The sequence below is a fragment of the Acanthisitta chloris genome, unplaced genomic scaffold, assembly GCF_000695815.1.
Source record: "Acanthisitta chloris isolate BGI_N310 unplaced genomic scaffold, ASM69581v1 scaffold20237, whole genome shotgun sequence".
Taxonomy (NCBI): Eukaryota; Metazoa; Chordata; class Aves; order Passeriformes; family Acanthisittidae; genus Acanthisitta; species Acanthisitta chloris.
The window spans coordinates 12013-26318 of record NW_008684542.1 but is presented as its reverse complement, the minus strand read 5'-3'; the positions used below and the strand labels follow the sequence as shown (position 1 = coordinate 26318).

At 41.5% G+C, this 14306-nt stretch overlaps 1 protein-coding gene and 1 non-coding gene across 2 annotated transcripts in view; both read right to left on the bottom strand.

Annotated features, from left to right (window-relative positions):
• Nucleotides 1–7884: 7884 nt before the first annotated feature.
• Nucleotides 7885–7957, bottom strand: TRNAF-GAA. The gene has a single exon. It is a non-coding gene; the product is annotated as a tRNA-Phe (tRNA).
• A 4912-nt stretch (nt 7958–12869) lies between these two features.
• TGDS (TDP-glucose 4,6-dehydratase) overlaps nt 12870–14306 on the bottom strand; it is a gene marked incomplete at its 5' end in the record, with an annotated part of 12389 nt that continues 10952 nt past the window's right edge. The window contains 2 exons of the mRNA XM_009079393.1: nt 12870–13170; nt 13657–13754. Of these exons, the coding sequence (XP_009077641.1) occupies nt 13070–13170; nt 13657–13754 (199 nt within the window). The remainder of the gene's footprint in view (nt 13171–13656; nt 13755–14306) is intronic.

Sequence of the window (14306 nt, the reverse complement as noted above, 5' to 3'; positions counted from 1 at the left end):
GCCCTCATTAGAGGGATTAGCACCAGTACAAATCCTCGTGTTTCACACATGACATCAAGGGCAGAAAAGATGCCAGTGTGAAAGCAAGTTCTGGAGGCTCTGGCAGCTTGTCAAGGAGAGTGAATGCCTCAGATTAATTTCTCCAAGTCTTTTATGAGGTTTGAGAAATTGATGGTCTTATTTCAGCTGCGGTGGCAGGAGAAACACTTTCATTCTTTTGATCAGAACTCTGTAAACAGATGATAAGCAGAAGAGGAAACCTCTGCTCTTTTAGTTCGTTCACTGGGAGACAATACTTTCCACTAAAGCAGTAGCAGTACAACACTAATTGGAAGCTCAGATATAGGTGCTTCATTAACAAAAATTAATAAGCGTGGTAGTATAAGTTTGGGATTGAGACTCCACCTGCCCACTGCAGAACTCCAGTGCTTGTACTGAAAATATGAGTGGCAAGTGGAGAAGGGTTCCCTTTCCTAATAGCCTTTTTGCATGCAAAATAAATTATTTAATTGTTTTTAAAGGGTGAGTGGTCCTTATTTGCCCTCTAATCCTCTTCCCATTATTACACCAGAGGTTCTTTTGGAGCTCATCTGGTTGTTAGACTTTCAGAACTGTCACAGCCGAGCATTTATTACCCACCTGGCAGGAGGCAGCCTGTGAGATCAATACACACACCAGACATGCATGCAAGTGGTTCTGTTCAGGACATTGACAAAACAACTTTAAAAAGCTTCTAGTATGCAGCAATTCTTGCCCACAATGCAACTCCTGTGTGCTAGAGGAGCAAAATTAATAAATCAAAATAAGATAGTGATTAGTGATTCTGTGAGTCTGAAGCAATAGCTGTTAGTTCAAGTCCACCATACTAAATAAAACAAGCAACTCCCCCTGCTTCACTGAAAGCTTTCACTGCCTTCCCCTCCACACCTCTGTTGTTTAGCCATTTTGGTAAGCATGTATCATGAAAACAGCCATGGTTGTCAACATTTCCATGGATATTCAACCACACCATTCTGGCACAAGAAGTCTATGATCTATGCAGCAGATGATTGCCATCACACAGCTAAAGAGTTCACCCACACTGCATCAGCACTTTCAGGTTCTCAGATCTTTATATCAAAACCTTATTTTTTGTCAGACAAACTGAAATATTATTCTATCTCATTGATGAAGGCACAAAGTGAATTAGCAATAACATGTAGTCTGAAATGGGGTTCAACTCATCTTGCTTTGGATTCAATTTACCTGGAACTGGCTTTTGTTTACTGCTCCTGATATGTGAAAAAGACAAAAAGTGTGAATAGTTGCTGAAAAAAATAACTTGAAGAAGCTCAGGAGCTATAAATGGAAGCACTGACTCAAAAACCCTCTAAACAACACTCATCTCCATACTGCTCACCACCTGTATACACACCTCTGGTGCAGGAAGGATCAGCCTTTGAATCTGAGTTAGACAATGTCTTGTACCAAAGTTACCAACATACTATCTGAAAGCAATTAAAGTTAACACACTGTTACCAGCATCACCAAAATAAGATCAAAACACACAGATAGGATTCAGTTAACTGATTAAAACCCTGAAGTGATGTCTATAAAATATGTAAAATATGTGTCCAAGCAGCCATTATAATCAAAGCTGTTTCAGTTCAGACAGCTATAGGAATGTGCCTACTGCCATTTGAGACCCTATATGAGACAGAAAGAGTAAGCACAGAGAAAGGGAAGGTACTGAGGTAGGCAAGACAAGGTAAGGCAAGGAAACGTGCTTGTAATGTAGTATATGAGGAAGGAGAAATGTCATTTTCAAAGAAGCTGGAGTGTGTAGAAAGACATAGCAGGCAGAGGATAACACGGAAATTTCTTAGTGTGCAGGGGAAAGAAAACTGTGAGTAGAAAAGTGGCATGTGTAGCTTTTATTATGATTATTTCTCTCCATCACAACTACATAATTTTCCAAAACTGGGAGCAGGCTACAACATGTAGTCTTAGTATAGAGGTACCACTAGCCTCTGGTCCTTGGTAATGCATCAGAATTTTAAGAGAGCCTTCCCTGGCTGAGGGGGAGCACCCAGACAGACAGAGAAGGACAGACAGATCCCACATCCTAATGTCACTGTGTCGCCAGCATTGCTGGTCATCCACTGCTGCATGATACACCATGAGGAAGCCACTGAGCAAAATCAGAAAAAGACAGTTGTGTTTCAATTAGTCATTGGGAAAACAGCAGGCACTGCCTTTTCCTTAGTGTGTCTCTGTTGAGAAGCTCCCGCATTTTCCCCATTTTTCACATGACAATCACAAGTTAAATCATATAAAGGAGCTGTTGTTGGGGCTGTGAAATATCAGCACTACACCAGTTTACAAAACAGCATCCTGAATTACTTTTTATTTACTGTAGAGTTCTACTATGTCTCAAAAAATAAGTAGCCCATGGAGGCCCACAGGGGAGCAGAGACCCACCTGCAGCCCATGGCAGACTCCACACCAGAGCAGGTGGATACCTGAGGGAGGCTATGACCCTATGGGAAGTCCATGCTGGGGCAGGCTCCTGGCAGGACCTGTGGAGAGAGAAGCCTGTGCTGAAGTAGGTGTGTTGGCAGGACTTGTGAGCCTGCAGGGACCCACACTGGAGCAGTGTGCTCCTGAAGAACTGCACCCTATGGAAGGGACCCATGCTGGAGCAGTTCATGTAAAACTGCAGCTTGTGGGAAGGACTCACATTGGAGAAATTCATGGAGAACTGTCTCCCATGGGAGGGACCCCACGCCAGAGCAAGAGCAGAGTGTGGAGTCCTCCCCATGAGGCAGAAGGAGCTGCAGAGACAACATGTGATCAGTTGACCAGAACCCCCATTCCCCATCCCCTTGCACTGCTGGTGGGGAGAAGGTAAAGAATTTGGGAGTGAAGCTAAGCCCAGGAAGGAGGGAGAGGTGAGAGGAAGGTGTTTTTAAGGTTCAACTTTATTTCTCATTACCCAACTCTGATTTGACTGGTAATAAATTAAACTAATTTCCCCAAGTCATGTCTGTTTGTCCTATAATCATAATTGGTGAGTGATCTCTCCCTGTCCTTACCTCAACCCCCAAGCTTTTTACTATATTCTCTCTTCTCTATCCATCTGAGGAGGGGAGTGACAGAGTAGCTTTGGTGGGCACCTGACATCCAGCCAGGGTCAATACACCACACTACATATCTGAGCTATTGGGTCAGGCTACCACACCTGAAACTGTGTTAAATTTACTAGTTAAAATATTTACACAGAAAGTACAGGAAAACAGTATTTCAGCTACCTTGTCGTCTGGATTCATGCTCAGAGTCACTCCCAATAGCACACTTCTCAGCCTGCCATCAAAGGCTGGCAAAAGAAATAACCATATGGATGCCAACGCATCTTTGGAATTAGTACATTCACATATTTTTGTGGCAAGAGAGAAAATAAAGAAAAAGAATACCCAAAGGTACAGGCAAAGAAATCACTAAACACAATTCACATGTGTAATACAGAATTCCTGAGTAGTAAGCAGGCAGTGGGTTCACATTTTTTTCTCAATGACAGTATTGTTTCTCAGGCTCCTTCTACTGTAGTCAAGCACAGATTAGCATCAAGCCAGAAAAGTATTTAGCCTTTGGAATTCTGGAAAGAATTTTGGTCAAAATAAAACATTCTACACATAAACTTATGTAGAAACCAATATATCAATAGAAAGATTAAATAAACCACATGATAACTCATAATGACAGACAGTAACTCCAGAGATAACAAGAAGAAAGATAATTCTATAAGGAAACCTGCAGAAGAGGCTTCCAGCCAGACACCTGTGCATGTTCTAGGTTTCCTAAATCTCCTAGCAAATGTATGTCTTAGGGATCTCTCAGCAAAAGCTACTGCCCTTCCACCACTTACCCTTCGTCTCCCTGCCCTGTGTCGGGGAGAATGAGGGAAAAGTCATGCCAAAGCAGCTCTGAAGATCTCATGGTCCTGTCCTTGCACAAAATTGCTCTTCATATGAACAGTCTCATCAGTTCCTGGCTTCTCATAGTTAAGTTATATATCCAGTCCCCTTCTAATTTGTGGACTTCTTTTCCTGAAAACCAATATGCTGCAACATATTCACATATTGTAAGAACAGAAGAGCAACTCAGAGAAGAGCAATCTGCTCAGGTCTCATGGAAAATACACATGAGGAATGCAGCCAGGAATTCAACCTGAGTTAAAGACAAATTCACTGTCTTATGTCAGTTTTCTTTCCTCAACAACAAGACTGTTGTGCAAGTACCCTATCAATCTGTACACTGTATTACTCAAGCTTTCCTTGTGCTGCCAATTTCGTGTGTCAATCTTTATGCTTCTTCATTATTTGTCATGTTCTGTGACTGCAAATTGTTGCAGACTGCAGCAGAGCTAGAAGATGGGATACACTTCTCACTGAGCTGTTCCTTCTGTCCCAGTTTTCATTCATGTAAAACAGTAGCCAAGAATGGTCAAGGACAAAAGCACATGAACTAAATCCACCAGATTTTGACTATATACATAAGGCTGAAACAGCATCGTAAAATGTAATTTTTCCTCTGAATCCCAGTGAGGTATCAACTTCTCTATTTGATGAACATTTTAAAAACATATGTAACCATATCTGTAGTGGCAGAGAAGTTTCCCAGGTGCAGAGAAGGAACTTTGTGACTAAAATGTTGAGGCTTAGTTAGACAGACATTGAAGTGGCCTGGATTTGCATCCTAGCATTGTGTTCGTCTTGAGGGAAGAAGCTGATAGAAAAACAAATAGAAAGGTTTGCTGGCAAGAAGAAACCTAGAAAGCAGCAATGTTAATAAAAAGACTGTGTAAAGAAGATACAGTTGAATGAAAAATGCCTGAATATTTTGTGACAAGCAATAAAGCAGCAACACTTGGGTTTATTTTCCCAAAACGTGCCAAATCACAATAGAAAACTGCATCAAGTCTGCAAAATCAAACAGACAGAAGTTAAAAAATACCAGAATTAAGATTATCTCTTAATTTTATCCCCTTCTTTCACACAAGACCCTAGGCCTTACTCAGTGTGTGCAATCCAAATCTCATACCAAACAAAAATGAGCTTTTCTTCTCAGTGTCCCCATGGCTATCACAATTAGTATTTCAGTGTTCCACAGAATTTCTGTTTAACGTCACAAAACCTCTGAGAATGGAATTGCTATTACAGGTAATATCCTTAGCTTAAAAATAGAAATTTCAGACACTGCCACAGCACATACTTGTCATACATTCATGTGCCTGGGGACTCCTGCTAAAAATCAGACAGCTTGAGAGGACAAGAGTGATCCACACCGTTCCTGGTCCTCTAGAAACTCAGTGGCAGAGGGGAGCAAACGTCCAGAGCAGCACTGACAGGGTATGGCCAGACCACTGCATACAAGCAAACTTGGGGCCACATCCTGCTCCCCCAGCTGAGCAGCACCAGCTGGACAGTGTCTGCACCAAGTGGGGCTGGTCCCTCCACAGCAAGCATACCATGGAAAGAGCTGGCTCTCAAGGTGCTAGGGCACCAGCCAAGCAAAGCCACAGGTCTGATACCCAAACCTCCTCCATGACTCTCTTTTATTCAGCAGCATAAAAAATGCTGAGAACTGAACAGTCATTCTCTCTTTTGCCTCTTTGATTGCACATCAGAAGGAAATTAGTAACTTCCTAATTCCCTAAAGCACCATTAAAGTCTTTGATGAATATTTAAAAGTTTTTTGCAAAAAGAAAGTATTTATGTTTGATATCACGAGTGCAAAAGTACATCTGAGAAGTCACAAGTGATCATTTTAATGTCGCCTTCTATCCCTGAGTACTCAGGTGTGCAGTCTTAATGTTCTTTTGAAAGCTTAAAAAAAATAATATAATAATAATATAAGCAGTTATCTCTTATCTGTCTTATTAGTAGGGATCTAAGTAACACTACTCCTGTTTGTACTAATAGGATATTCAGCAGCAGGTGAGTGCTCCTTGTATCGGACAAGCAATTCAACATCAATGCTCAATGTGATGCTGCGACGAGGAAAGGACCAGTGATAGCTTTTCATGAATAGATGAAACATCGTGAACAGAGAGGTAAGGAGCTGCTTTACTGCTATGCTTTGCACTGATGACACCAGTACTGAAAGTCTTTTTTTCTGTGTATTGTTCTGGTGTCAGTATATTTAAAAGGTTACAAAAAAATTATCTGAAAGCAAGGAGAAAGTGTCTTAAATAGAGACTCCAAGAGATAGATTTCTTTAGTTTATCAGAACACAGCTGGGTGCTGACTTGACAGCTTCATGATGACCAAATGCCAGGTACCACGAAGATCTCTGATCTAACAGAGAAAAGGTTTAACAGATATAATAGGTAAAAGTTATCAAAGGGTAAAAGTGGTGCCTCTTCATATTTTCAAATGAAAATCAGATGTTCTCCTTAAAAACACGCTTCAGGAAAATCCAAGTGACTTTTCCCATCTTGTAAGTAAAGAAAGGATCAGGAGGAAACAGATGAATCGTAAAGACTAGGTGACGTTAATTATCAGAGTTCCTAGCCTAGAAGCTATTCCTTTGGCTTTCTGTGAACCAGAAGTAGTTTCAGCCATTTGTTGACAACAGAGGAATAGTGAGGTCCAAGAATTTTGACCTCTGCCCCAGATTTTGGCAAAAAGCAATCCCAAATCCTTGTCTCTGTGCCAGTCCTCTGGCGAGCCTCTCTCCCTCCCTGCCCCTACCCTCCCGGTCATCTGTTCCTCACCCTGCAGTTTCACTTGCTCTGCTGTTGTCCCTCCTGTCATCAATAGTGGGAGGCAGTGGAGGGCAGAGAAGGCACAGGAATGAAGCTTTCTGCTCTCAGTTCTTCCATCCTAAATAAAAAGCTTAAGCTGAGACAGTCTGAAAAGGGAAACTGGAAGGCAAATACTCCCAGCATAGACTGCACCCTATCCCAGTATAAACTGGACTGCTGGGCCCACACCCACTTCAGACTGGGCCCCAACCCAGCACAAACTGGAGCCCCTGACCCTGTCCCAGTACAAACTGGCAGCTGTAACCCAAAGCACTTGTGCCCAAGGACAGGTGGGAGTGTGGCAAAGCTTTGTTTAGGGTTAGGTCGTCCTGCAAGGAGCAGGGAGATAGACTCAATGATCCTTATGGGTCCCTTGAGACTAGAGATATTCTCCGTTTCTGATTCTGTGGTTCCACAATCCCTGGTGCCAGGGAGGATGATGGGTACACACAGTGTTGGGCAGGTGAGAGCTGTGCAGCATTTCTGCGAGTCCAGGGCTTGCTTTGCAGCGTGTCCTTCTCAACTCTGCAGCACCAAGCACTGGAGGAGAGGGTGGGGAGGCTTGAGAGCCATTTCCCTTCCCAAATCGCTTCTGCGTGGATTTTTCCCACACGTGCCACACGTGTGACCAGGCATACCAAAGCCTGTGGCTCGGCTGCCATAGGCTGTGCAGCAGGTTCTGCAGAGTTGTACCCACGTGTCATGCTGACACCTGGGAAGTCTCACATGCACATCTTTACCTGTGCTCCAAAGGCATCTCTACCCTGGTCCTCACTGTCAGAAATGCCTCCTCGACAGCTAAGGAAAAGAAGAAATTTCATGCCTAGCATTGGAAAAGCTGGCAAGGTGATTCACGTGGGGATATTAACAGAGCTACCGCGCCCCACCGTCTCCAATGACATGTACGATGTGACCTGAGCGCTCACAAAACTGTGTGTGACGACCCACACGGTCGGTATCAACTCAATAAAGCAATTCTGGGGGCAGCGAGCCGGTTCGGCGCCCCGAGCGTGGCTGCAGCACACATGGGAGCCGCTCGCCACCTCCCGGGCAGGCCAAAAAAAAAAAAAAGGAAAAAAAGAAAAACAGGAAACCGCTTCTGCCGAAACCCGGGATCGAACCAGGGACCTTTAGATCTTCAGTCTAACGCTCTCCCAACTGAGCTATTTCGGCTGCCGTGCTGCCCTTTCCCACCTGATCCCTCTAATGCAGTCCCTCCCCCTCCGCCCTGCCCCTCTCTGTTCCTGATGACTTAAATAAAATACGTGTTACTCGCCCTACGGCGCCAGACACCACAAATGAACCGATGACAACTCTTTGCAAAACGAATTATGCCGTAAGCTGAATGTAACAACAACACAGAACTATGTGCATACATTTATGCACAATACACAACCTACATGTGTTTAACGATAAGGATAAAGGTGTTTTGGCCGTGGCTTCCTGGATGATTTGGGGGGTAACAAGAACTACAGCATTCTGTGTATTAACTTCAGTTTTCACGAACTTTAGTCTGAAGCCTGACAAATTCTCTGCAGGGATGATGTACCACCAAGAGATGTGAATAGGAAAGGCATCTGCACACTCACTTTAACATGGTCTTGCTGGGAGATGCATGTTCACTGGGAGAAGCTCCATGTGTTTGTATAAGTCACAAATCCTGACTAAGCACAGGTATAAGAAAAAACAGTTTACGGCCCTACTGTTGATTAGGCATTTATTTGCACAGGTGACTGCTATCACACTCCTGTGGCTGCAGGCCAAAGGCAGGATGCAGCCGCAGGCTCACATTAGCACACATGCTGCACACTCACAGCTCAAGTCTGTGTTTATTTGCACATCCCCTGCCTCCAGGAAAAGCCACCTGTGAGAGTATCCCCTACTCACACTTCCTGCACACTGTGAGGGGGCAGATGTTGCTTTGCAAGACTGTTCACTGCTGCTCCCTCCTGTTAGTAAGAAAAACAGTCAGAGACCTCTTTCTCTCTTTCCCAGTAATAGAGGAATTTAATAAAGCCCTCCTTTTTCAAGTGGAGCAGCCTCATCCCAAGCCAGCCCTGTGAATATCTAGTGACATAACCCCTCACTATCACCTTTTATTTTCAGATGATTTTTCCTTAAGTTGTCCCACCTTTGGAAAAGTCTTTTGTGAGCAATCACTATTCTTCTTATATTTCAGAAGTCAAAATGCTGAGGACTGGGCCAGCAGTTTAGTGACTGAAACAAAAAAATCTAACAAAAATTTCAGTTAGGGAGAGGTTAAAAAACCCCACCTACACCATTGTATAAAGAGGTGTGCAAATAACATAGTGATAAAAAATCTCATCTTATCATGATTTTCCCTTGCCATTGGCCATGATGTTTTGCTGAGAAATGATGAATGTAATCCATTAACAAGCGTGTCTCTTACTTGATGCAGCTAACATAATCTTGTGATCTTTGGTGCTGATAAACTCCAAATGTGTCATGACATGCATAGAAGTCAAAACACTATAGACTTAAGAGCTTTCATACATTACCACAAAAATCAGAGTTCTATGGACCAACAGGTTATTCTGACTTCTATTATTTTTAGAAACCTTTGTTTTGCCAGGGGAAATGGAAAAGGCAGTGCAACTAAAAACTAAAAGTAATGCAAAACAAAAAGAGAAGAACAATTCAGTCTCAGATACAGCATATTTGATAAAATAGCTACCTTTTTGCCCAACAGAACTTGGGAGGGGTTTTGTATTAAAAGTTTGTGTTATAAAAGAATAGGGATCGGGGGGGGAACCCACAAACAGAACAAAAGAAAACCCAGTAACATGTTTTTTTACCCACAATCCTTCTCCTATACCTAGTAAAGTACAGGGTGGACAAACAACAGCTCTTTTCTAGTCCATCACATCATGACAATGTAAACCAGCCTCAACCACAGCTGACACCCCTTAATGCTAAGCAGCATACAAATGTAAGCAAGTGCCAAGTTCAGAGCAGAGAAATCCTTGGAGGAGTCCCCCCCCTTCTCCTCACCTCACCACAGACCCCACAGGCCACAACTCGCAGGGTAAGCTGTGGGTGCTCCATCCCTGGAAGGGTTCAAGGCTGGGTTATATGGCCCTTTAAGCAACCTGGCCTAGTGGAAGGTGTCCCTACCCATGGCAGGGGGGTTGGCACTAGATGATCTGTAAGATCCCTTCCAACACAAACCATTCTATAATTCTACGACTGCAGACAGCCCTGCCTCAGCTGCACACTTCAGTGTTTTCCAAATCCTTTCACTTGCCACTGGCAAGGGATGTACTGAACGGCAGGTGTGGTACATCAAGATAATGGGGTAGCAATGTTGGTTTTCCCAGAGGCACAAGGGATTTCATGAGCTGCTTCCCAAAGATCTGGTCCATCTCACAACAGTAACCCAAAAAAGAGATGCAAAACAACAGCTGTCCCCACATAACTTCCCCAGCCCATGACAGAAGCTGGATCAAAACCCTTTGCCAAAGGCCAGCCCTTCTCCCTTAGAAAGTTTTAGCAATTTAAGTGACATATGCATTTACACCATTTGTTTTCTTACTGGTGTAACTTCACTTTGTTCTGTGACACAAATCTTGAGAGAAAGGGACTGAAAGATTGCAATGCTCACAGCATTTTACATCACTCCCCCTTTGCCTTCTGCAGAAATGCCTCCCAGTATAAACAGTGAGAAATAAAACCTAAAAGCATTACACTTCTCCACAGTGACAGTTCACTAGTTGATCCTTTGTCCCTTTCTTCCTACAGAAGCCAGAAGGTTAATGGCAAAATAAGTTGTTTTCTTTAACAGAAAAAAGACTTTTCCCTGTCAAAGAAATGCTCCTACCAGAGCACTCACCCTGCTAAGGAAACCTGATAGACAGCAAAGTACCTCAAAACAAAAGGCTTCTAGGTTTTTTTAAAAATAGGTATTTATATATTTTTAAATGTGCATTATGTATGTACTTATATAAATAAAAATAAAAAACACTGAATCAAAGTTCTCAAATACTTGGAAGGATTAAATCTTAAAAACACTTCAATCAACTGGAACAGCTTCCACTAAAAATTAATTGATCCTTTTGAAAATGCCACTCCCAACAATATCACTTGTTTGATAAGTCACATAAATATCAAAGTTTGCATCTTCAGCATCTAAACATTCAAAACAACTTTCAGAAGACCTATTCAATGAACCAATCACACACTACTGTTTTCTTCTGTGTATTTCTGCTAACACTTACCACAAGTTAATTGATTTTTACTGTTCCAAGAACACTGTACCTATTTTGAAGGCCTGAAATAAATTAAAGTTTATGTAGGTTTAAAATAATAATGTTTTAGTAATCTGTAATCTCTACTCCTAAAAACACATCACAACCAGTATTCCAGTATAAGCAGATGTGAAATACACATACTTACATGTGTCTCACCCAAAGCAGATGCCACAGTAGCCATAAATATAGCTAGAAGGGCTATTTCTGGTAGTGACTTTTGTGAAATACAACACAGGAAGAAGGATATTTTAAGGAAAGAAACACATTGCAAGGAAGCCATAGCGCAAGAAAAATACAAAATTCAAGAAAATATTTGAATGTCACCAGCAATAAGTTTCTGACAATGAAATTTAAGCGAGTCATCCGTAGCAGCCTGCCTGGTAAACCAAATGTGCTTACGGATCGATACACACTAAGTCCTCTAACTTCTGTCCTTCCCAAGTGGAGGCTTTGACTTCCAAACCAAGAATCAGAAACCCAAAAACCGTAATTGCAACATAATTCAAGTACAGTGTTATTATCCCAGTTTGTTACAGAAAATTCACCTTCAATAACACATTCCTAGACATTAGAACACACACCTGGCCCTACAGTAAGACTGGAAACTTACTGTTTAGCCTTCTTTTAGGATGACTCTTGCCAACCCAAAGTAGCATTTCATCAACAGCACCACACAGCACACAGAAGGTGTTATGAAGCACTTGTGTTTTAAGAGTTAACTCCTAGTTTCTGAGGCACTTTTGAAGTCACAGCAGATTCTGAGTATACCACAGCACCTCAGTCCTGTGCTCCTGCAGCTCTATCCAGGGGCCACAGAAAGATCTGCAACTATGCCAAGTACAAAAGGTCAAGTGATAAAACCAGGAGCAGACTCTTCTGCCACGTCACCTCAAAGCCAAAAAAAAGCGATGGTAATTTTTTCAGGACAGAGGAAGAGCTAAGAAATATTAAAAAACCCACCCCATCATGCACTTTTTCAGCATGTTTTCTTAATTAAAGACAAACCAGTTATGCCAGAACTTTTATTACTAAATCAACTTAGAGAAAGACTTCATTGACATGTTTCTAGAATTCTTCTTCCAAATTTTACATTAAAACTCAAACATTATTTTATCTTTGAAACATTTGTTACAGGAAAAAAAACCAAAACCTGTGAAACACTGCAATGAATAAGGTCTGTCAATCCACAATTCACAGAAAAAGAAGCATTTAAAATTTTTTTTCTCCATAAACAGCCTTCATATCACAGGAAATAAGCTCATGGGAATGTTAACTATGTTCCAGTATTTCCAGTTTGTTACAATTACAGTTAAGAAAAGGGAATTAACATGTAAAATTCAGTAATGCAGTAAAAAGAGGACAAAAGTTTAAGAAAACACTTCTGGAAATGTCAGCGAGAACACTTGCTACTTCTTGACACCTTTCCCCCCTTGCTCCCCTTAGAAAGTGCCAAGGGAATTTACAGAGTAGGTAACAGCTTAATCAGCCTCTACAGTAGCTAATACTGCACCAACAGAGAAATGGACAGACCTTATCTATAGCTTTTACCAACAGATTTATACCCTCAAAAAAATATAACATTTCTCCCCTTGATTAAAAATAAAACCTAACTCTTTGAAGTGATAAAAATAACATATTACGCTGTAAAAACAAACTAATACAGATGAATGATTCCAGAACTAAAACAAATTTGAGTCCCAAAAGCTGCAATTGCAATTAATTATTCTTAATTATTAAGGCAGATTTCAGTTCTGTGACACAAATTTACAGAATTATAAATAATCTTCACTCTGCACAGTTATTTAAAATCAGTAGAGTATTGCACCAAAAGCTGAAATGAACATGTTCAACATACAAAGTGCTGAAACCACTCCAAAGTTGTGCCACACTGTGGTTCTGTACTCGCCATGGTCCATGTCTCTTGAATACATTAAGAGTCCAGTGTGGACACTTGATTGCAGGCTTTGAAGAAAAGACTGTATGAGGTAGAAAAAAGTCCTTCAAGTTCTGTGCCACCCTATGGACCACTGAGCTGTGCAAATGGCTCTGTCACAGGAAAGGGCTCCAAAGCTTTCTCCACGTTTTTCCAGTTGTGAAAGTTTTCTTTGTACCATTCAACTAGTATGAAGAGAATGTTGATGAGTCAAACTGACCAGAGATAAAAGGGAAATTCAAATATTCCACAGACATCATGAGACTAATAACACACTAACAGTGTATTATGCAAAATTTTAACCTTTAATATTACAAAAATCTCATTTAAATTTTATAAATTCTTTATGTAAAACTTCTTCTAGCATCAAAAACTGATTAATTCTAATACATGATTTGGCACTTAGTGCCATGGTCTAGTAACCACGGTAGGGTTGAACTCTATGATCTTTGAGGTCTCTTCCAACCCAGTTGATTCTATGGTTGATTCTATGATGCAACTTCATTGAGATTAACCTTAAAAAACCCATATAAACTCACTACTTACAAAGCAGCCAATTTTATATAAAATTAAAGTGTTACGTTCATTTGGTTTAGCTTCTCATTAACGAACCAAATATACACGTATTCCCCCCTTTCCCTCCTCCCTCCTGTAAAAGCCATCAGTCCTACTTGTTTTCTTTATTCCTTCTTTCCAAGGCACTTTAGGTCTCCATCCTAAGCTGTGCATTTTTTCTGAACTCATTGGGTATCTCAGGTCATTCGTAGGCCTGATGAAGTATAAAAAGCACACAGAAAACAATTTGATTAGACTTTAATTAACTAGAGATGCAGTACCTCACATTGTCTTCAAAGGAACATTAGGTATGCTTCAATTTTGAAAATTCCCATCGACACGAAGGGACTACATTGCCCTCAAAAGGTATGTGGCAGCTGAGTGCAGCGACAACAACACAATTCAGTTTGTACAGTCAGCTACTGGGAACCGACCAGAATAAATATGAATTAATATTTTATTGGCACAAAAATGAATGCAAAACTCAAATCCCTGCCAACGCACTTGTGCAAATCGGTGCCTTTGCAGCTCTAGACAGTCACTACACAAGCCAGTGCTTTCCAGTATCAGCATTTACACTTTTCATCCTGAAAACCCACACATTAACACACACTTCAGATTTACAAACACACAGGCTTCCAAAGCACTGCCATCACAGTGCCCCACTAGCCACACAAACGTAGTAATACTGAGTATGTCAAGTCCCAGGCTGCAAGATTCCACACAGAATCAGGTATCTCACATTTAAGCACGGCACAAGTTTTCA